Raw genomic sequence first — 24748 nt, 5'->3', positions numbered from 1 at the left:
CTGTGTGAGGGGTCCCTAGAGTGGCATAAGACATGCTGCAGCCCTTAGAGACCTTCCCTGGCATCAGGGCCCTTGGTACCAGGGGTACCAGTTACAAGGGACTTACCTGGGTGCCAGGGTTGTGCCAATTGTGGAGACAATGGTACATTTTAGGTGAAAGAACACTGGTGCTGGGGCCTGGTTAGCAGGGTCCCAGCACACTTCTCAGTCAAGTCAGCATCAGTATCAGGCAAAAAGTGGGGGGTAACTGCAACAGGGAGCCATTTCTTTACAGTTGTTATTGCCTAGAAGGCACCTCCACTCCACCAAATATTCCCCCTCGCTCATGGAGGCTTTCTCCATAACACCTCGTTTTGCTAAAACAAGAGGTACAATCACTTCTACTCAAAGGTGTAAAAGAGATAGTACCTATAACTCAACAAGGGACAGGATTATATTCTCTATACTTCCTCATACCACAGAAGAATGGCAATCTCAGACCAGTCCTCGATCTCAGACCCCTCAATCAGTACATTCTCTCAGAGAATTTTCAATAGGTCACTCTTAAGGATGTCATTCCTTTAACACAAAAAAATTACTACACTACAGCATTAGATCTAAAAGATGCTTACTTCCGTATTTCCATACATCCAGCACACCGCAAATACTTAAGGTTTGTGATAGCAGGCAAGCACTACCAATTCAAAGTGCTACCCTTTGGAGTAACAACAGCACCAAGGGAATTTACCAAATGCCTATCAGTGGGTGCAGCATATCTCAGAAGACAGTACATACATGTCTTTCCCTATCTGGACGACTGGCTCATAAAAGCCAATATTCAAACCTGTCAACAGCACACAAAATAGATACCCTACACAGTCTAGGGTTCACAATCAATTACCAGGAATCTCACCTTCAGCCAGCGCAAATACAGCCATATCTGGGAGCAATTCTGAGTACTGAGTCAACATTAGCTTACCCATACCTATAAAGAATTTGTCGTTTCACAGTCTCATATCTCAGCTACAATACAATCAAACTTACATAGTAAGGTTTATTATGAAACTATTGGGAATTATGTAATTGTGCATATCAATAGTGCTCAATGCACGTCTAAACATGAGACCCCTACAACAGTGTCTTTCACAACAATGGTCTCAGTCACACGGTCAATTTCACGATCTAGTGTTGTTGGACCTCCAGACACACAATTCTCTGCAATGGTGGAATCACAGAAATTTATCAAAAGGGCAGCCATTTCAAGATCCTGTGCCACAGACCATAATCACCACAGATGCATCAATGACAGGTTGAGGAGCCGATCTCAACAATCTTACTAGACAGGGAGAATGGGACTCAATCCAGCAGACTTACCACTTGGAATTGCTGGCAGTGTTCTTGGCACTCAAAGCATTCCAGCCACAGATCACACACAAGACAGTTTTAAGAAGGACAGACAACATGACAGCAATGTATTATCTGCAAAGACGGAGGGGGGTGAGGGGGCGGGGGGTTGACACTCCTCCCAACTGTCCCTTCAAGCACAGGCAATTTGGAAGTGGGCAATTCACAATCACATTCACCTACTAGAAGAGTATATCCCAGGGATACAAAACCAACTAGCTGACTTCTTAAGCAGGACGTGGCAACAAATACACGAATGGGAGATTCACCCACAAGTAATTAAACAGTACTTTCACTTGTGTGGAACACCAAACCTAGACCTTTTCGCAACAAGCAAAAACCCAAAATGCCCAAACTTTGCATCCAGGTATCCACAACCTCGATCCAAGGGCAATGCTCTATGGATCAGTTGGTCAGGGATATTTGCATACACTTTTCCCCCTCTCCCACTAATTCCGTTACTGGTCAACAAGATCCGTTACACTTCCCTCACTATGATACTCATAGCCCCCACGTGGGCACATCAACACTGTTACACAACACTATTGGATCTATCTGGGGTACCACATCACAAGCTCCCAAACAGACCAGACATATTGACTCAAAACAAAGGTCAAATCGGGAATCCCAATCCCAGTATGCTCAACCTGGTGATTTGGCTCCTGAGGTTCTAGAGTTTGGATATCTGTAGCTTCCATCAGAATGTATGGACATTCTAAAGGAAGTACATAAACCTAAAACCAGGCAGTGCTATGCAGCTAAATGGAAACTTTTTTTAAATTACTGTCAACCCAAAAGCATTGATCCACTTAAAGCACCAGTACAAGATATTGTATGTTATTTGCTTTGCTTACAAAAAGCAAATCTTGCATATTAATCTATTAAAATTAATTTAACAGCAATATCAGCCTACATCCAAAACAGGCAGCATACTTCTCTGTTTAGAATTCCTGTCATAAACTTTTTTATGGAAGACCTAAAAAGAGTTATTCCACCTAGAGCTCCACCAGCTCCTGTCTGGAATCTTAACATTGTGCTCACAAGGCTTACGGGTCCACCATTTGAACCCATGCATTCTTGCGCTCTTCAATTTCTCTCATGGAAAGTTGCTTTCCTGGTAGCAATTGCTTCCTTAAGGAGAGTTAGTGAAACTCAAGCATTCTCTTTAGAATAACCTTTCTTCCAAATTCACAAACACAAAATAGTACTTAGGATAAATCCAAAATTCCTACCCAAAGTGGTCTCACCATTTCACATCAGTCAGTGGAATTGCCAGGTTTCTTTCCAAAGTCCAATTCAGTTGCTGAAAGAGTTCTCCACAGAAAAGAGCAGAACAGAACAACATATTTTAGAAAATCTAAACAACTTTTTATGGTCTTCAACAGCCTCATAAGGGTAATCCTATTTCAAAACAAGGATTGGCCAGATGGATAGTAAAGAGTATTCAAACTTGCTATCTTTAAGCTAAAAGACAATTATTAGTAACTCTTGAAGCACATTCTACTAGAAAGAAAGGAGCTTCAATGGCATTCTTAGGAAATTATGGCCGACATATGCAAAGCAGCAACATGGTCCACACCACACACATTTACTAAACACCATTGTGTGGATGTGCTATCTCGCCAACAAGCAAATGTTGGTCAAGCAGTGCTTAAACCTTTATTTCAGACTACTCCAACTCCTACAGGCTATGCACCGCTTGCTTTAGGAGGGGACTGCTTTTCAGTCTATGCAAAGCATGTGTATCTGCAGCTACACATGCCATTGAACGGAAAACGTCACATACCCAGTGTACATCTGTTCGTGGCATGTAGTGCTGCAGATTCACATGCACCCTCCCTCCTCTCCGGAAGCCTGTAACTGTTGTAGTACTTTCTTTATGTAAATATGTATGTACATTGCATGGACATCTTCTTTTCTTACTATATATATGTACATATACATTTCTTCACTCCTGACTTCACCCTCCTACGGAATAACAATCTAACAAAGGACTCGATGCCCACGCGCACTATCACCAAGAGGAGGAGTCACTCGATCTTGTGACTCGAAAAAACGTCTTCAAAGAAAAACAGCTTGTAACACTCCGATCTCAACACTACAGGGAGTGCAGAATTATTAGGCAAATGAGTATTTTGACCACATCATCCTCTTTATGCATGTTGTCTTACTCCAAGCTGTATAGGCTCGAAAGCCTACTACCAATTAAGCATATTAGGTGATGTGCATCTCTGTAATGAGAAGGGGTGTGGTCTAATGACATCACCACCCTATATCAGGTGTGCATAATTATTAGGCAACTTCCTTTCCTTTGGCAAAATGGGTCAAAAGAAGGACTTGACAGGCTCAGAAAAGTCAAAAATAGTGAGATATCTTGCAGAGGGATGCAGCACTCTTAAAATTGCAAAGCTTCTGAAGCGTGATCATCGAACAATCAAGCGTTTCATTCAAAATAGTCAACAGGGTCGCAAGAAGCGTGTGGAAAAACCAAGGCGCAAAATAACTGCCCATGAACTGAGAAAAGTCAAGCGTGCAGCTGCCACGATGCCACTTGCCACCAGTTTGGCCATATTTCAGAGCTGCAACATCACTGGAGTGCCCAAAAGCACAAGGTGTGCAATACTCAGAGACATGGCCAAGGTAAGAAAGTCTGAAAGACGACCACCACTGAACAAGACACACAAGCTGAAACGTCAAGACTGGGCCAAGAAATATCTCAAGACTGATTTTCTAAGGTTTTATGGACTGATGAAATGAGAGTGAGTCTTGATGGGCCGGATGGATGGGCCCGTGGCTGGATTGGTAAAGGGCAGAGAGCTCCAGTCCGACTCAGACGCCAGCAAGGTGGAGGTGGAGTACTGGTTTGGGCTGGTATCATCAAAGATGAGCTTGTGGGGCCTTTTCGGGTTGAGGATGGAGTCAAGCTCAACTCCCAGTCCTACTGCCAGTTCCTGGTAGACACCTTCTTCAAGCAGTGGTACAGGAAGAAGTCTGCATCCTTCAAGAAAAACATGATTTTCATGCAGGACAGTGCTCCATCACACGCGTCCAAGTACTCCACAGCGTGGCTGGCAAGAAAGGGTATAAAAGAAGGAAATCTAATGACATGGCCTCCTTGTTCACCTGATCTGAACCCCATTGAGAACCTGTGGTCCATCATCAAATGTGAGATTTACAAGGAGGGAAAACAGTACACCTCTCTGAACAGTGTCTGGGAGGCTGTGGTTGCTGCTGCACGCAATGTTGATGGTGAACAGATCAAAACACTGACAGAATCCATGGATGGCAGGCTTTTGAGTGTCCTTGCAAAGAAAGGTGGCTATATTGGTCACTGATTTGTTTTTGTTTTGTTTTTGAATGTCAGACATGTATATTTGTGAATGTTGAGATGTTATATTGGTTTCACTGGTAATAATAAATAATTGAAATGGGTATATATTTGTTTTTTGTTAAGTTGCCTAATAATTATGCACAGTAATAGTCACCTGCACACACAGATATCCCCCTAACATAGCTAAAACTAAAAACAAACTAAAAACTACTTCCAAAAATATTCAGCTTTGATATTAATGAGTTTTTTGGGTTCATTGAGAACATGGTTGTTGTTCAATAATAAAATTAATCCTCAAAAATACAACTTGCCTAATAATTCTGCACTCCCTGTAGATGGCGGACTTATGCAAAGCATGTGAATCTGCAGCACTACATGCCATGAACAGATGTACACTGGGTAAGTGACATTTTCCATATATATAAAGTTTTATTCAATTCTTTTGAGTAAAAATCATAAAAGCACAGTCATAAGTCCTCAAAAAAATACAGTACAAGGACATAGCATTTACAAGTCATTATTCGTTCTTTAGCTTGCATTTTAATCATCTGCTCCCTACATGTCCACGTTCAATTAGTTAATCTCATTCAGCATTAAATACATAGGGCCCAGCATACTTCGATGGCCGGGAGAGTTTCTAAGTATAAGTAAGCTGGGCGACATTGACGTAAATGGGATAATCTTAATAATGGCATTACAAACTGCTTCCTTTGACTGGCATACAGTTTGCAAAATAAGACAACATGCATTGTGCTTTGTGATGAAAGAGAATCACAGGGACAGTTCATTAATGTCGTACTCCAACCATCCATAACCGGAAAGCTAACCAATCGTTGGACCGTTTCTAGTCTTAAACGGGTAATAACGAACCAATGCCTGGACTTAGTTATGTGCTGCAAGTAAGGCTGCATGCCTTCCATAGTCAGCATAAGTTGGTTCCTTAAGACACTGGGCTTCTGCGCTTCCACAGACCACCTAAGATCTGCTAAGTGAGTGAGACACTCAGTTCACAGGTCTTTACTACTCATTACTGCCAGTGATTCTGGCATCACACAGTAATCTGAGTGACCTAAGTCATTAAAGAAACTCTTAATGTACATCAGCCAGGGAATCTCAAGGAAAATCTTGAATGTAAACAATCTCTCAAGATGGCATGGTTTAAACCTGTGTCTTCCGAAGTCCAGCCTTTCTGCCATAGAAGAACTGGCTGTACCATTATTAAATCAGTTAAAAAAGTAACCCCTGTTTGTGTGACAGACAAATGATGAGGTGCCTTTTGGAACAGATAAAGGGAATTTCAGAAAATTGTTTCCCACTATTTGCAGCACATAGCAATTGGTGTATCCCCAGACACCCGCCCCGGAAGTGGCAATAGGTACACATTTTGCTCTATAGATTTTTAACATATCTTTTGGGGTAATTCGTCCCCAGTCACCTGGAATAGTTCATCATGGCCATATTAGCCTTTGTAAACTGTAATTTTCTGGCATTAGCAACTGTAACCAGGTGCCTTCTTTTTCAAACAAAATTCCCAAGTATGAGAACCTTGCTGTAGTACCAATTTTGTTCACCGCTTATTGTTCTATCATAGCACTTAACTGTCAAACTACCACATTTCAGGATGTAAGTTTTAGATCGATTAACTCCAAGACCTGAATTCTGCATGTGGTTAACAAATCCTGTGAGGAGTTGCTGGAGGGCTAGTGGAGTCCGTGCCATAAGAACGGCATTATCTGCATAGAGGAGAGCCGGGATTGCGCGGTACCCAATTTGGGGGAGAGCCTTACACTTGTTTACTAGCTCTGTCTAGCTCATTTATGTATAATGAGAATAAGAAGGGTGCTAATACACAGCCTTGTTGTACCCCTCTGTGTACACTAAATGCTCTAGTACACTCACCTCTTGCCCCTTTTCTAACGTTGACTCTGCATCTAGAGTATAACTCCCTTATGAAGTGAATTAATGTCGGGTGTACCCCCAGGTATTCCAAAATACTCCATAGTTTACTATGAACAACACAGTCGAATGCAGATGACAAATATATGAAGGCCAGATATAGGTTCCATTTCTTAATCTTAGTATACTTTCCAAAAAGGATACTCAAATTCAGACCCTGTTCACCGTCCCTACCCCAGGGCGAAAACCGCATTGCAGGTTCGACGGGATGTTGTTAGTTTCCACTCAACCCTGTAATCGATTCAGGATAATACACCCGGCTATTTTAGATGATGAGTCGAGGAGCGAAATGGGTCTGTAGCAAGCAGGGTTGAGACTGTCACCCTTTTTAAATATGGGAACAATGATGGATTCTGCCCAAGTTGATATAAACACTGAGGTGCAACATGCCTTCAAGATCAAACTCAACAAGGGGCCCCATAATGGGATGTTGGCCTTACATATCCTCTGGGACTCCATAGGGGAATGGGGCTTTCCCACTTTTACTTGCATTAATGGCCCCAACAACTTCCTCCAAGCTGAAAGGGGGATAATGACAGGACAATTATCTGTGTGGTTGGTTACGCCCACTAGAGGAGCCTGCCGGTCTGTTTCCAATTTGGTAGAGGAAGAGGAATATATGTCAGAAAAATAGTCAATCCATTCTCCCTCCGTTATGACAATCTCCATTCTTGGGGTTTCCCTCTCCCCTGTCGATGGTGTATTAACTACTTTCTAAAGTGATATATTATCATTTTTAAGACTCACTTCATGCAGTCGTTCCTAAGTCTCCTCTTCTAATCGTTCTTTTCTTTACTGCACTCCTATACTCTTGCCTAGGTGCACATACATTATTCTTATATCTAAGTGGTTTGCCTAAGGCCTTCTTAAGTCTTTTATGGGCCCTCGTGCACGCCAAATCAAACCATCCATTATTTTTAGGCTGCCCAGGCCTTCCCCTGGTCAAGCTAAGACCCTTTTTACCCCTCATGTGATCGCTGTAAAGGTACTGATGTGCTTCAATGGATCTACATCATCCTCATGGCATACCCCAGAATTTTCGATGTGATCACTAATTACCTGTTTCAAGAAACCTTGTGGCTCGATCTGAAACCAATGTAATGAGTACCCATTTCGGGATGCCAGTTCAATGTTATTAACCAGCTCTGGGGGATTCCTTCTGGCACTATTTGCCTGGAAATAAAGAAAGCTGTATGCTCTGGGATAATGATCACTGATGGCTACATCATGTGTTTGATGGTTGCACACGCTGGGAGAAGTGATTAGACATTAAGACAAAATCAATTAAAGTAAGAGCCTATCTAATATTAAAAGTGGGTTTAAATTGTGGATTATTGGTACACATTTCAATAAGAAATGACAGGTTAAATTTATACACTTATTCATTCATAGTGTTGCCATATTGATTGTGTGCAAAATGGGATTGTACCCAGTTGCCCCCTTCAGTTAAACCACAAATGTTTTCAGAAACTGTCTTGCATAAGTGAATATTAAAATCACCACCCCATAATATAATAATCTCTCTCTTAGTACTGCCACAGGCATTCTCTAAATCGTTTCCCAGCCACCTTATAATGGTGGGAGCCTCACACAAAGAAGCATTATTATTAAAATGAATGATTACTAACTGGATCGATCTTCGTGCATTACAAACAATCATACTGTAGCATGGATCGCAAGTTGTCATATTTATTTTAGTTAATGGAAGCTTATTTGAAATGTGTGTGCATAGCCCCCTCTTTGGCCTACCATGTCTGGAAGCGATGGCTGGTGTGTGGTATTTTCTAAATCCATTAATATGTATAGGGTTCAGAAGCCAAGTCTCCTGTAAGCACAGGCAGCAAAAATCTCCTATGAAGTCCACCCACTCTGTGTTGTTACGGAGTCCTGACGCATTCCAGTATAAAAAGCCTAATTCAGTTGTTTCTAATCGCACTTCATGAGTGTTCAAAGTAGCCATCTTTGCATCGTCATGTACAGGGACAGTAGATACAATAGAGGGGCGACCAGCTTCACCCTCTGCCTGCCCCACCAGGTGTCCTGTCATACCTGACATGCGTCTTTGTCCTAGTTACTTCCTTTTTATAAACCCCTGGATTATCGTCCAAACCTTTTTAAGTTTGGTATCTATTATGAGTAGGTATAGTACAGCTGATCTTGATCACTTCCCCAGTTAATAAGTGTGGCTGGTGACTGGGTAGATCTCGCCTTGCGTTTGCTTGATAGAAATAACCTAGCATTAGTATCGAAATGCCGTTTAGGGACACTTGCCACGCAGCAACTTTTCACAGAATTCTTTCTACTAAACTTGGAGTTTTGAAAGAGAGCACAACAGTCTCCCAGTAATAATTTCTGACTTTTGCCAACCCACTTGACTCTCCTCCCCATCTTTAAATCTTCAAAGACAGGGCCGACCATACCAGCTTCCATTCTAGTCCCAATCCAACTCAAATACTTATTATTCAGTGTGGTCCATGTTTTCCTATTATGGTCAGGTAGAGTGGGAACATTAGCCAGGATTACTACATAAGGTGTTGCAGCGGGAGGGAGATGTAAAGAGTTGTTTGGCTGACCTAATGTGTTATAGGGTAAATGGGTCATGTTTTCCCTTCCAGGATTACTCAAACTCTTGTTTACAGCGGTGGACCAAAGTGCCCGCCTGGGCGTACCTCTTTGCTGGTCATCTCGGCTTGAGATCGCCTTACAGGGCCAGACGTTGACAAGAGTTGTATGTCACCTGTGTGCATTATGTTTGAGTGCCTTGTACCATTGTCTTGTGCGGTTGTAGTAAAAGTCCTTGTTGACAAGTTCTTTAAACAGACCGGGCCATTCACAATATTATTCTCTACCTGACTTAGTTGGTTGGACAAAGAGCCCAGTGGCAATTTAACCAACAATTCCAATGCTTTAACCAACTCATATATATTCTTAAGGCATTTGTATGTGCTTACAGTTGGTTTTTGCAAAATGTTCCTTGTACTATCTTAGTTGAGGCCTATTTGCCAGGTTGTTTATTTGTTTCGCTCTTCTTCTCAGTCTGGTGTTTCCCTTTATTTAAGTCATTGTCCGCCAGATGTGTCGAAGACTTTCTGGTGCGTTTAGACAGGGGTGGCAAATCTACATCAGAGGCTGAAATTATATCAGTGGTAAATTGTATACACCGGTTGCTATCTTTGTCAATAATCATTTTCTCAATTACATCATCCGGGCATTCGGAGTCAGGATTTGTAGGACAAGTCTGTGTTGTTTGAGCCAATAAGGCATCCCTACACATCAACAACCTTTCTTCCACACATGAGATTTGCTTGTCAGTAGACCCCATAGAACCTGAGGTACATTTTAATATAAATGAATGTGCTTTTGGGGGGAGATGTAGATTTCGTATTTGGGTGCTTTCTCTTGCCCATCCTTGGCGTTCACATTTTAGGGACGTTTTAACAAGCATGTATAACTGTAGTTTGGGAAGCAGTACATGCCCACTTGTGCGTGGAGCCTGGGAAATTCTCCCTCTTGATTTGCCAGATCTAGTTTACCAGTATTGTACCACAGAGCCCAGTGGTATAGTAATAAGTCAGTGGCAATAAATAGACTACACAAACAGATCAGCAGATATTTCTATATTTGTGAGGGAGGCAGCCAGCACAGCATTATTCTGATCTGATTTTCTAAGTACCAAAGTATCTTTAGTAAAAACAGCAGATCTTTTGGGGGTGGACCAGCCTCCTCTGGGCTGCGACAGTGTGGACAGGCCGGCCCTTAACCCAGTTTTGACCCCCGCACAGCGATGGTCCTGCTGGCAGTTTATAGTGTGTCAGGCAGCTCCTCCCCCAAGAGCAGCGCCTCCTGGGGTGGCGAGTTCTGGGGACATGAGTCCCCTCACAGGTCCTCTAACAGCAACAGCACCTTGAACTTGTGTACATGGTTCAAAACTTTTACTATAGTAGAGAACTCTAAGGAAATGCTGTGAGCCCAGCTTGCAGTAATTCCAGTGGTTTCACTATAAAATCCTGTTTGCTGAAGGTGCTCTGAATTTATAAAAAATGAAAATTGCTTGCTTAAAAAAAATACACAAAAAATATGCAACCTGAAAAACAAGTATTTTGCAGGGAATTTTTTTAAACTTTTGATAGTATTACTTTCATCCAGCATTAAGCAAAACCTGTCTTTGATGCATGCACATTTTTAAAAAAGATTAATAAAGGAAAATCCATGTATAACTATTGTGGGCAACATGGAAATGAGTTAGGGGCCAAATCTTTAAAAACAAGTCACAACCGTGTACCACAAGTGTATTTCCTTGAATTGTTGTAGGTTCAAGACTTTAAGAAATTCACAACAGTTCACAGAAAAAGGCCTGGATCGTACTCCTAGCAGTCGGTTGTGCATTCCATTTTTGCATGAGAAAATATACATATTTTATTTGCTCATGCGAAAGTTGGCGGAGTGATTGTAAATTGAATTTCTTTAAAACCCCTTTCTCGCCACTGTGGAAAAACCTTAGAATTAGTTGGGAGGGTGTGAAAGCACCCCGAGAAAGCAAAGTGCCTGGGGCGAGAGACTGTTGGTGCTTTGAGGGTGGTCCTGCCGGCATTGAGGATAGCCTGCGACCCAACAACACTGTTTACCTAACTTGGGAACCTACATTGTGTTTGGGGTGTGCCACATGCAGTTTGTCGCCCCACCACACCCAGTTAACGGCAAATAGTGGTGCAGCAGCGAGCAAGGATGAAGCTGCTTGTAGTCCGAGGATGGCAGTGGGAGCGTAAGGCTGGGGCCTGTGGCCAGTGGAGTCATGGCAGTGTTGCAGAGGGTGTGTAGCCTGACTGGGGCATGAGACTGCCGGTCCCGTGAGGGCAGCCCGCCAGCATCAGCAGGGGCCTGAGGGACCCATAAGAAGGGCACAGAAGAGACCCTGTCTGGAGAGGGGGGCAGCTACCTGGACTTAATGTGACTCTCAGGGCCCGATGAGATGGGGGGGCTAAGGAGTCATTGGTTGGTACTGCTCACCCAGGTGACCTGGAGTCTGGTTGCTACAGATTGCTGTTCTGCCAGTGAGTAGGAAGGTGAAAGCAGGTCGGAGTGCTTGTTCCCTGCGATGGTGGCTGGAGCACCTCAGTGGGGGCTGGTGTGCTTTTTCCTCCCGTCCCTCCTTGGGTCTGTGGCTGAGAAGCCAGCTGAGGCGTGTGTGGGCGGGGTGCTGTGGGCTCCTGGGGTCAGGGGCTTCGCCATGCTGGCTGTGGGTTATCCCTGACCTGCTCTATCCCGGAGCAGGACAAACTATGTGGCATAGGAGGTCTTGAAGCCTGGTGTTTGAGCACAGAGTGCCTGTGGTTCCTGGCAAGGGTGGTCTGCCTGGTGTATGATACATAACGCAGGGAGAGCAGTACCCAGACAATGGAGTTAACGTAGGGAGTGAAACAGGAGGGTCAGGAGAAGCCCAAGCACCTGCAAGGTTGGATGGGGAATTGCCCTTCGGATGCAGTGGAACAGAGACTTGGGGCCCACACTGCAGCTATTTTGGCAGCCATCTGAAAAAATAAGACTTCTATGGAACTCAGAATTGTCATGGTCACTCCCTCAGGAGGGAGGCTGTTGTGGCCCGACCATACGAAGTTGGCAGAGATTGTATGGGGGTCAGAATGCACCCTCATGCAGATTATGCCACTGGTGCAGGGGTTAGGAGGGTATCAGGACCATCTTGAGAAGCGGGTGGTGGATACCGCTGCCATGGCGTTAAAACTGGATGACTTGGACGGCTGCTTCCACCAAAATAACATCCGGCCGATGGGGATTCTGGAGCTAGCAAAGAGTTAACTTGATTGAGTTATACTTTGAGGATGTGGTTGGGCTTTGTGGTGCTGGAGGGGAGACATTTGAAGCCCTTTACTATGGAAAGGGCCTACAGGATGGTGGGCAGGTTCCCCTGCTGCGGGTGTCCGACCGAGGGCCATTGTGAAGCAGCTCCTTAACCATTATGACCAGGATCATATCTTGCAGGTAACCAGGGCTCATCGACCTTTGCAGTTGGATGGCAGTTGGTTATCAATTATCCAGGTTACTCGACAAAGGTTCAAAAGCAGAGGGTGTCTAACATTGAGGTAAAGAGACTTCTGTGGCCCTTGAATCTTTAAATATATGCTATGGTTCCCTCTTAAGCTCCACTTTTTGGATCCAGAGGACTCCCATTTCTTTGGGACAGCGGCAGATGCCTGGAACTGGCTGGACGGAAAGATGTACCTGGTGGTGGGACGCCTGAGGATGATTGCAAGGAGTGCTTGATGACCCAGAAGCCACTACGAGGGCGGTGGCATAGGCATGGGCTACCCCCACCAAAACACAAGTTAAGACGGAAAAGACAAGGATGGTTGCAGAGATCCAAGGTGGCCTAACTTGTTCTGAGGGTAACCTGAAGTAGGTGCTGGATGTTTACAAAGAGGCCAACAAAGGGGTGTGATTTGATCCATAGAAACTAATGCACTGGAGCATCAGGAAACATTTGGTGGCTGGAACCACTAGTTATGTTGAAGAGATCAAGGGTTTGGTGTTCTCGGGTTGTGCTGTGGGAGGCTTACAAGGCTGTGGTCCACGGCCAATTGATCTCGTACACAGTTGGGGAAAAAGATGAAGAGGAACTGGGAATGCTTGCTCCTAGAGAGGAAGTTGGTGTAAGGGGAGGCTGACTTTGTGGTCTCACCAGCGCCGAGCCTGGCGATTTGAATCGAGAAGGCCCTGGAGGAGTACTGAGCATTAACACATCAAGAAGCTAGGGCCCGTTTTTGAGCCAAGCATGAGCGAGTATATGAGTTCGGGAAACTTGTGACATGGTGAGCTAAATGTGAAGAAGAGTAGAGGTGGATAGAGTGCCTAATGGGGAGCAACGGATCTTTGGCAGAGACACCCAAGGCCGTCGTTCAGCAAGTGGCAACCCATAAGCTGGTTGTCTAGAGCCTGCACGCTCCAGGAACAGGTGAGGTTTTGCTCGACTTCATCCGGGATCTCCAAACTCCCACCATTGCGGGATGGGACCGGGAGTCTTGGTACTCCGAGATCTCCTTCTCTGAGGCACAGAGGCCCTAACTTGTTTGAAAAGAGGACGGCTCAGTTTATGGTGTATACCTGTGATGTGGCACCATTTACTGAGTACAGGCAACCCTTAGTGATAGTGAATATATGTCCACATAGCAAAATCTCTCTAGAGGTAGCTGAGGCAAGCAGCTAAAGCTTATCCAGAAGGAATGTAAAGCACCTGCAATACCACAGTAGTTAGACAGTAACTTTCTCACAAGAAAAATTCACACGAGTGTTGCAAAAATATTTTTCCTTTTTCACAGCCCTACTACTAGACTACCATTGGTATATCTCCCTTTGGAGAGATCTACACACAATATGTACACAAAATAACCAACAGAATTGCTATAAAATGTACAGGGCCCTGTATGTACTAGGTGAGTGGAATGTGAAATAGTGAACCCAACCAAGGTAAGTGTGGTAGTTTGCTAGGGCTTTGGGGGTAGATGAAAACACCAGAGTTAAGTACGAGTAATGTCCCCAGTGACCAGTTGCGTAGTGGTTACCTACCCAGTGGGGTAGCTGCCGAAGGACCTGCTCCAGGGCCTGATTCCTAACATTTATAAAAAGGGGAAGCTGAAGCAGTGTGCATCCAATCACCCCATTTCCCTCTGTAATATGGAGGTGAAAATATTAGCAAGGGTCCTAGTGAGCCGCATGGTATAGGTTGCGGATTCTTTGGTGTATACAGACAAGTCAGGCTTCATACCGCATAGGGCGATGCAGCACACTCTTAGACACTTGTTTCGATGCCTATTGTGTAGTGATAGGATTGGGGAACCTGCAATAATGGTATCATTAGATGTAGGGAAGGCATTTGACTCCCTAGAGTGGCTGTACTTGGGGGGGGGGGGGGGTTCTAGAGAAAATGGGTTTCGGCCGTTCTTTCCTGTGGTTGGTCTATTAGAAAACTGTTACCCGGGTGCAGGTGTATGGTGTGTTGTCAGAGGACATATTGATAGGACCGGGCACCAGCCCGCTCTCCACATTGTTGTTTGTGATGGTGCTGGAGCAGCTTGCAAGCTAGATGCCTGGGGTTGCCCAGGTCCACGCACTGCGGTTGTACCGAGACGGTGGGGCGCAGTATCCATAAATGCGGACAACATAGTGTTATTTCTGGCTGAGCCCAGCTGGTCATTAAATCATATTCTAAAGATCTTGCTTATCTTTGGGAATTCACTGGGCTGTCCTTCAACTGGGACTAGTCTGTGGTGTATCCCTTGACAGAGTGGGACCCCCTCCGGGATACTTCCCGATTCAGTGGGAGCACAATAGTTTCAAGTACATGGGCATTTGTCACGTTCGGCCGGGGACGATTCTTCCATGCAAATCTAGGATGGATCTTTGAAGCCTATAAGCTAGCTGGATGTGGGTCACTAGAAGGCGGTTACTGCTGGGCAGGGTAGCACAGTCTAAAATGATACACCTGCCCAAGTGTCTGTAGGTCCCCTAAAACGGATCCTATGCGGTGCAGATATGTTTTTCTGGCAGGTAGATGAGGTCACTAGTACATTGCTTTCTTTAGGATGGGGGTGGGCCCACCTCATATCCCTGATGACACTATCCAGGAAAGCTTGGGATTGGGCATTGACTTTCCTAACTTCAGGTTGTATTACTGGGTGGCCCACTTGGTGGTGGTGAATGATTCGGTTTTCTCTGAGAGAGAGCCCTCCCTTATGGCAGATAGGAGGGCACTGGACCAGGTGGGGAACCTACTGCATCCGGATGGAGGGGGCAGGAGATTAAGGGGCTGCCGCCGCCAACAGATATAGGCCCTCATTACAACCCTGGCGGTCGGTGGAGAAGTGGCGGTAATACCGCCAACAGGCCGGCAGGAAAAAAAATGACATTACAAGCATGGCGGTGACCGCCATGCTAGACCACCACTTCTCCACTCCGACCGCCAGGGTAGTAACGACCGCTGGGCTGGAGGCTTCGGTCTCCAGACCAGCGGCAGTCACTACACCGCTGGCTGTATCACGACCCTGCATACCACCATGTATTTGGTGGGGTTCTGTACCGCCACGAAATCCATGGCGGTAGGCACTATCAGGGCCAGGGAATTCCTTCCCTGGCACTGATAGGGGTCTTCCCCCACACCCCTCCCTCTTTTCCAGAGTCATCCAACGACCCCCCCACCATCCCTCAAAGGTGGCAGGACCCCCTGCCCACCCTTCCAACATTGACACAGCCCCCCCCACACGCACACATACACTGCAACTACACATAACCGCACACATATAGACATACACACACACACATACAAACACATACCCATACACATACACACAGACATACAAACAGACACACGCAAACATTTTCCAAACACACAACACCCCCCCACATGCATACACGCTCTCACACACCCCCTCTTCACACACACACCCCCATGCGCACACACACAACACCCCCCCCCCCCCCCCCCCCCCACCACCACCACCACCCTCCCCTAACGGACGATCACCTTACCTGGTCCGGTGATCCTCCGGGAAGGAACGGGATCCATTGGTGCTGCTCCGCCACCAGCTCCCCATCACCAGAACACCGCCACACCGAATCAAGGAACGTGATTCGGTGGGCGGTGTTCTGATGACGTGGCGGTGGAGGTGGTGCAGCCTCCACTTCCCCGCCGATCGCCAGTATGGATGCTGGCGGCTCTCCGTCCGAAAAAAGGCGGAGGGCTGCCAGCAGTCATAATTCGCTGTGCGGAAAACTGGCTGCATTGGCGGTTTTCTGCACGGCGGTACCTCGGCGGTCTTGCGAAAAGACCGCTGAGGTTGAAATGAGGCCCATAGTGCTTAACATCTGGAGGAGGGCTGAGAGGCTTATGGCGTGAAAGGGATAAGTTACTCTGGCAACAGGACTGTGGAGTGCAGAGGCACTAAATGGGCTCAGGAATATTAAGGGCTACGAAAAGTGGGGCACATTGGGCATCTCAGTGGTAGAGGATGTCTGGAAAGAGGGGAGGTTGATCTCCTTCCAGGAGTTGCAGGCCCACTATGAGATATCAGGCGTTCAGTGCCTCAGATACCTGCAAATGCAACATGTTCATGATTTATGGTCCTCTGCCAGAAGATCTGTGTAGGAAAGTACCCTCTTTCTTGGCATGGTTACCTCCATTTTCTGCCTGTTGTCAGTGTGTTTGACTGTGTTCACTGAGATCCTGCTAACCAGCGATTATGCTCTCTCCCTGTAAATGTTGCTTGAACAACACACACCCCACATTTGGCATACTGGTACCCTCTTGTAAGTCCTTAGCCTCTGGTACCCAGGGCATTGGGGTAAGAGGGGATATCCAAGGGCAGCAGCATGTATTATGCCTCCCATAGGGAACCCATGTAAAATGTGACTGCAGGTCTGCCATTGCAGCTTGTATGAAAAGGTGCATGCACCTTTACACTACAGGTCACTGCAGCAGGTCACGGTAGGTCACCCCTATGGTAGTCCCTCCTAGCCCAGTGGGCGGGGTACAAGTACCTGTATGTGAGGGCACCCCTGCACTAGCAGAGATGCCCCCACAAACTCCAGTTCCATTTTCCTGGACATTATGAGTGCAGGGACGCCATTTTATGCATGTACTGGACATAGGTACCTGCCTATGTCCAGCTACATGATGCTAACTCCCAACCTGGGCATGTTTGGTATCAGACATGTTGGAATCATACCCCATTACCATTGCCAGTATTGGAAGTATGATTCCATGCACTCTGGGGGGGTCTAGCTTAGAGCATCCACATCATTGTTCCTACCAGCCTTCTGGGGTTTTCTGGGCATCCCAAGCTGCTGCCAACCCTTAGACAGGTTTCTGCCCATCTACTGCTTGATCAGCTCAAGCCCAAGAAGGCAGAACAAAGGATTTCCTTTGGGAGAGGGAGGTAACACCCTCTTCCCTTGGGAATAGGTGTTACATGGCTTGGGAGGGGTAGACAAGCCACTGGTATGCTTTGAAGGGCACATTTGGTGCCCTCCGTGCATAAACCAGTCTACACCGGTTCAGGGACCCACAATCCCTGCTCTGGTGTGAAACAGGACAATGGGAAGGGTAGTCTCTCCTCTGCGACCCCTGGTTCCTCGTCCAGTGGGTCTCCTGTGGGGGCTGTCTTTTCTTCCGTGGACTCTCTACCTTGCTGAGGGTCCCCCAGGACTCCCCCTGTGGGTTGAGTCCTCCTGGACCTTGCTGGTCCCCGGCAGCTCCACTTTTCGTTTACTGAGAAATCTGCCTTTGCCAAGGCTTGTTGGTGGCCTTTCCATGCCACTGACCGACTGCAATCTTCCATCCGGCATGGGACGTTGACTGCATCCTCTAGGGCTGCTTTGCTTTTGCTGACGGTCTTCGTCCTACTGTCGACCAACTCCTGCAACCACAGATGGGTGGGTAGTGTGGCTCCCGTCACCAACGGACACTCCTGCAACTTCTGGACTTGGTCTCCTTCTTCCACAAGTCTTCCTCTATAGGAATCCACTGCTGGTTTCTTGCAGTCTTGTCTGGGTGTTGCATTATCTTGTTTTCAGTCCCTTTGGGTGGTTTGGGGAAAATCCAGTAACTTACTCCTTTCTTCTGGGTCGCTGGGGGGCACTGTGGTAGTTACCTTTGGGGCTTCCTAGTTCCCCCAGCTCCCCTTTACACATTCCACTTACCTAGGTGGGGTCCTGCATTCGCATTCCATTGTTTTAGTATATGATTTGGGCTCCCCCTAAGGCTACTATTGTCTATTGCTATTTGCACTGTTTTCTACTGCTTTTATGCCTATTTCTGATTACTAGTGTACATAGTGTGTTACTTACCTCCTATAGGTGGGTTGCCGCTCAAGTACTTTTTGGTAATTGTGGCAATAAATTAAAGTAACTTTATTTTTGTAACACTGAGGCCCTCATTCCGACATTGCGGGAACCGCCAATCTGCTGCTACGCGGTCAAAAGACCGCTGCCGGCATTCTGACCTTCCCGCCGGCCCAGCGGGAAGGAGGGCTGCAACACAGAAGCCGGCTCCGAATGGTGTTGCAGCCGTGCGACAGGTGCAGTTGCACCCGTCGCGCTTTTCACTGTCTGCTAGGCAGACAGTGAAAAGCCGGCCGGGGCCCTGTTAGGGGGCCCCAAGACACCCGTTGCCGCCAGCCTCTTCCTGGCGGTGTCAACCGCCAGAAACAGGCTGGCGGGAAGGGGGTCAGAATCTCCATGGCAGCGCTGCTTGCAGTGCTGCCATGGCGGATTAGCCCAGCCGGGGCAAAGTCGTCGGGAAACCGCCGGCCCCGGTTTTCTGACCGCGGCTTTACCGCCGCGGTCAGAATGGGCTAGGAAGCACAGCCTGTTGGCGGTGCTTCCGTCATTCGTGGCCCTGGCGGTCTTAGACCGGCAGGGTCAGAATGACCCCCTGAGTGTTTTCTTTCATGTGTGTAAGTGCTGTGTGACTACAGTGGTATTGCATGAACTGTGCATGTCTACTAGATAAGCCTTGGCTGCTCATCAACTGCTACCTCTAGAGAGCCTGGCTTCTAGACACTGCCTACACTACACTAATAGGGGATACCTGGACCTGGTATAAGGTGTAAGTACCTTAGGTACGCACCGCACACCAGGCCTGCTTCCTACACTTGACTTGCCATAGTATTAGCAAGTTGCCCATACTCCCACGGCTATAAATCCGTGAGAAGGAAGCCAATGACTGGTAAACAATGGGTGGGCAAGCAACAGCACGTGTTGTCTCAGACAAAACTTAATAAGGTAATTCATGTATTTAAGATTAATGTTTATTATTTAGCCAAACACTCAATACCATTTCAAAATCGGACTGATAAGATGTTGCTTTACACTGTTTGCCTACATAGGTTTGATGGTGGCTTGAATGATGTGTGTTTTTCTGCATTGTTGTGTTGTAGAAAATAGTGCTGTTTTTTCCTGGCATGTTTTTATCTGACTTCCTTTTGTTCTGATATAATTGACAAACTGCTGCTTTTTTGCCTGGAGGGATTTTCTCTCTCTCTGTCTTTCTCTCTCTTTTTTAATTATGTTTATATTTGTGTCCTGTGCCATTTTTGACTATGGGGCTAAGTGGTCAATAAATACCTTTTACGTTGTTTCATGACGTTTTGCTTAGCTTGCATAAAACATTTTTTGAAACATTTGTTCATTTAGCTTACAGGGCCAGTGAATAGAAAGAGTCACAGTGCTGTTGTTTTTGAAGCTGGCATGTACATTTATGGGGGATATTTGGATCTTAAAGGAGCTTCAGAGGAATTTTGGTTTTTAAATTTTGGTAAGTTTCAAATGCCATGAAAAATAAATTACAAACTTAGACTGTACATTTTCAGTGTAAGGCTAACTCATCCAATCGAACAAATTGTTCAAATGTAACAAAGCCTGTAAAGGTTTTTGTGGGTAATATATAACTGGCAAAGACTGAATGTAATAATAACATGGCATATTTAGAATAGCAATATATCTCTTTGAATGTTGTCCTAAGCAATGATTCATTTGTAAGCATAACTGTCATCCTACTGTGAGCCTTTAAATGCTTTTAAGGAAAATTCTGTACTCACTTCAGTGTTTGCTTTGAAAAAACAAAATGCTTGTTAGTTTGAATTATCCAAGTTGATATTTAAAAGAAACAAAGACATTTTTGTCAAATCTGAATTTTGTCATGACACTGTAATAGGATTTGTTTACTTAGCGGCGTGAGCTCAACCAATTAGGTCCACACAGTCTCAGCTTGAGACCATGTTCACTCCTGCCACCGGTAAAAGTCTGTAGACAAACCGTGGCCCCAGGGGATTTGTTTACTTACAGCCAATTAGCACCATGCAGGCGCATCTTGAGACAGCGTTCACTCCCACAGTGCGGGATGCTCCGGAGCGCATCCCTGGATGAAGAGTATGTCCTTCTGCGGCAGGAAGAGGCTGGGCTTGGCCAACCCCATGGTGTTATTCCAGGAAACTTTTCCTTGTCTACAACCCCAGACTGACTGGTATCCTTTACCTGCTGGTTGTGCACTATGAACAAGATGTACATGTTCTGACCCCAGTTTGGTAGGACTGTAGTAGTAGTAGTAGTAGTAGTAGTAGTAGTAGTAGTATATAAAACGTTGTTTTCTTTGGCTTATATTCTTTGCTAGATACTGCTTTGGCTGATTTTCCCTACCTGTACAATATGGGTACGAGCAAGAACAGTACTACCTCCATGGGAGTGTTGGAACATTGGAATTCTTTTTTATCAGGAGCTATGGGAACTCTCAATAAAGAGATGTGTAAAGATGAGGCAAAATCAAGGCAACCATCAAATCTGCAGAATCTCCAAAGTGTGCCCCCTATTCCCACCGATACAGGAGTAAACACCCTAGACCTCCTGAATTAACCTGTAGCGATTAATGCAGAATGCTTTGCAGAGCTCTGTGCAGAACGTTTTCTCCATTTCTCCCCCGCAGGTTCCTGGTCCACCTCCCAAAGAGAGACTTAAACCATGGATGGTACACGCCCAGTCCATTAAACAGCCTATTATATCAGGCAGACCCAGCTCAAAGACTTTGCTCATTCCAGACCTTCAGACCCCCAAATGCTTTTGTTAACCAGGGCAAGGCCCTGGTTACAGCTATGACGCAGCACATTACATCATATTTAACCTCTGTTTTGTCCCATTTGAATCTGTACTAGGGTTTAGTGCTGGATCCCTGGGATTTGTAGATAAGGGGTAGTCCTCTAAATCCTGCAAGTGTTTGGTTTCAGCCTGTGTTCAAACTGATTGGTCCACGGAGTGGTTAATATTTATGTTCAGGCCTCACCTCATCTTAGAGCCCAGAATGCTACTTGTTTGCCTGTATATCATGCAATGTGTAATATTGGGCTAGCACCTCCACCCCCCCCCCCCCTTTCCGGCCACCCATCCCCCTCCTCCCCAATCTCCCCCCTCAAATCATCTCACTAAGCCATTATTCTCTAGCTTGGACTTACCACCTGAATCCGCTCCCTATGTTTTGGAGATGGTAGGTGTTAAAAATGGGGTTATGGGGTTTCTGGTTGGCTAGGGTATGTACCTAAGGCAGGCAGAACCCACCACTCTAGTCAGGACAAGTACATTACTCACCAAAGATAACTTGTGCTCACCCCCTGGTAGCTTGGCTTAGAGCAGTCAAGCTTATCCCCAGAGGTAAGGTATAAAGCGTTTGCACAACACCACCACACCAGTGACACAATAAATACACAACAAAAGAGGCTCCACACCAAAATATATAAAAAAAAAAACAAATATATAGTGTATGTTGTACATAACACATAGACCATTGTGACATGAATCATAAATCCCACGCATATTATGCCATCACTTATATCACATTTGCTATCCTGAACATAACATATACCAATGAGTATTTGGGGCACAAAATGTGCACTTTAATTTGGATCAAAAACATAAAAACATCAGGGATCCCCACATGTACCTGACTCCCAAAAATGTCACCATGAACGAATCAGAATTGGCAAGCCTTCATGAACAGAGGGAGCCCTGCTCTTCTGTCAGAAGGGTTACGATAATGCTCAACACTTGAGGCTTCAGAGCGGCCTCAGGAATGTAACCAATTCAGGTATTTCTCCAGTATTGGATCTTTCATAGATTCACATGCTTAAATCATTCCCCGTCGTAGAGATGGGAGTCCCCGGTAATTTAATAAAGCAGTATATATATCACTATCATAGGCTATAATGGCAATGAAAAAGTCAGTTTAATAGCCTATCCATGTCCTTTTTCAAAAAAGGACCAAACTTTAACTATAACCAATCAGGCGACAGGACCCTCTAGAACTCTTCCAACAGAGGCTGAGCCCCTCAGATTTTCTACTGCCCGTCGTATGAAAGGAGTCTCTCTGAGCTCTGCTCAGTTCTTCAGCTTTTACTTCTTTTTTTGGATCATCCAAGATTATATTTCCTGTTTCATTTCTCTAACCCTGGCCCTAATATGTCAGAGTAGCAGTAAACAAGGTAAAATACTACATAAATATGTCTAACCTTTCCCTCAAAAACTCACGTTCTGAGAGATGAGGCTATTACTGGCTGGGATTACAAAATCTTGAATCTGTCACTAAGAATGAGGACACTGAGGATTCCTTCACCTCACAGGAGAGGTCAGAGGGAGACGTTGCGCCAGGCTCGCTCTCCGGAAGGCACGCAGAAAAGCCATAAAAAGACTTACCATGAGTCTTCATAAGGCACTTCTCACAGAGAGAAAAAAAAAAAAAGACCCTTAACTCCCTCTTCAACTCTGACAATATATCAGACCCTCATAACCTTACAATGGGGCGTCTGAAAACCGCCTGTAAAATCATCATTCACAGGAATTACTTTGAGGTGATTGATGACCATGTTGACTATGATTACCTTGTCTACGAAGGCTTCGTCTATGATGGCCTCATCTTCGATGGTCATCTATGACTGCCTCATCTGTGATGGTCGTCTACGGCGGTCATATACCGTGGTCATCTACGGCAGTCATCTACAGTGGTCGTCTAAGACGGTCTTCTACAGTGATTGTCTAAGACAGCTATCTACAGTGGTCTATAATGGCCTCATCTACGGTGGCCTCATCTACAATGGTCATCTACTATGGCCTCATCTATGACGGTCGTCTACGACTGTCATCTGCAGTGGTCGTCTACGACGATCATCTGCAGTGGTCGTCTACGACGTTCATCTACGGTAGTCGTCGACGACGACGGTCGTCTACGGTGATCGTCTACAGTGATTGTCGGCGACGACGGTCTCCTATGGTGGTCGTCGGCGAGGGCTTCATGTACAATGGTTGCTTACACCAGCCTCATCTTCAATGGCCGTCTACGACTGCCTCATCTACGATGGCCTCAACTACGATGCTCATCTACAACAGTCATCCACGACAGCCTCATCTATGATGGTTCTCTATGACATCCTCATCTAAGATGCTACTTTTTGGCAGTATCATCTGACGGTTGTCTATGGCGACCTCATCTATGATGCTAGTTTATGACAACCTCATCTACGATGGTCTGTGACAGCCTCATCTACGATGATCGTCTACGATGGCCTCTTCTATGATAGTTATCTGTGACAGTCTCATTAACGATGTTCATGTGCGACAGCCTTTTCTGATGGTTGTCTACTACTACAGCCTTGCCTACAATTACCTAGTCTACGGAAACCACATCTACAATGGCCTTGTACCTGTATGCTTTGTAGACGACGGTCGGGTCTGTGACTGCATCCTCCACAAAGGCCTCCTCTGCAGTGCCAATTCACTGGTAATACGGGGCAGGTATAGCCACCAGATGTGGTCAGATATGGCCACATAAATAAAATGTTTGCTGGAAGATAGGAAAAAAAAAATGCTGCTGTAGTGGAGTGAGATGTCAGCATAGACTGTGCTATAGATAAAGCTTCAATTGTATTTCCACAACTGGCAGGGTCAGTGGTCCTTGGATATTACGGATCAAGGCAACAACATTTAAAAATTTGAGGTACAAATATATCTAATATTTTATAGTACCATGCCGAGGCTCTGTATGCCATGCATGTGGACGACTACTTGCAAGCAGTCAGCGGTGACTCTTGACACTGCATGATCTTTTGGGGCACAACAATTTCGAATTAAACAATCTCTAGAGGGACCCAAAAAAGATAATTATCCATTGAGAAGTATCTGACTTAACAACCCTTTCAGTAGCACTTAGGCTAGTTTACCTACAGTGACAACGTTCCAAAAATCTTGTCATCTATGGCAGAAAATAGCATTGGACAAATAATGGATCTCTTCACATATAAAGTGTTACAAGTTGTTTTTCTTCGAAGAAGTCTTTTCGAGTCACGAGACAGAGGGACTCCTCCCATTTCGACTCCATTACGCATGGGCGTCGACTCCATCTTGGATTGTTTTTTTTCCGCCATCGGGTTCGGACGTGTTCCTTTTCGCTCTGTGTTTCGGGTCGGAAAGTTAGTTAGAATCTCGGAAAAATCGTCGGTATTGTTTGCGTTCGGTATCGGTTTAGTTACAACAGAT

General features: G+C 45.6%; 1 protein-coding gene across 2 annotated transcripts in view; it reads left to right on the top strand.

Moving 5' to 3' along the window:
• LOC138285093 (leucine-zipper-like transcriptional regulator 1) overlaps positions 1–24748 on the top strand; it is a 360497-nt gene that overhangs the window by 177977 nt on the left and 157772 nt on the right. For both annotated transcript variants that reach the window (XM_069224618.1, XM_069224619.1), the window contains exon 6: positions 19871–19991. In XM_069224618.1, the coding sequence (XP_069080719.1) occupies positions 19871–19991 (121 nt within the window). The remainder of the gene's footprint in view (positions 1–19870; positions 19992–24748) is intronic.

This window comes from Pleurodeles waltl, chromosome 3_1, assembly GCF_031143425.1.
Source record: "Pleurodeles waltl isolate 20211129_DDA chromosome 3_1, aPleWal1.hap1.20221129, whole genome shotgun sequence".
Taxonomy (NCBI): Eukaryota; Metazoa; Chordata; class Amphibia; order Caudata; family Salamandridae; genus Pleurodeles; species Pleurodeles waltl.
The sequence above is the reverse complement of the archived record's forward strand: the minus strand, read 5'-3'. Positions and strand labels throughout refer to the sequence as shown.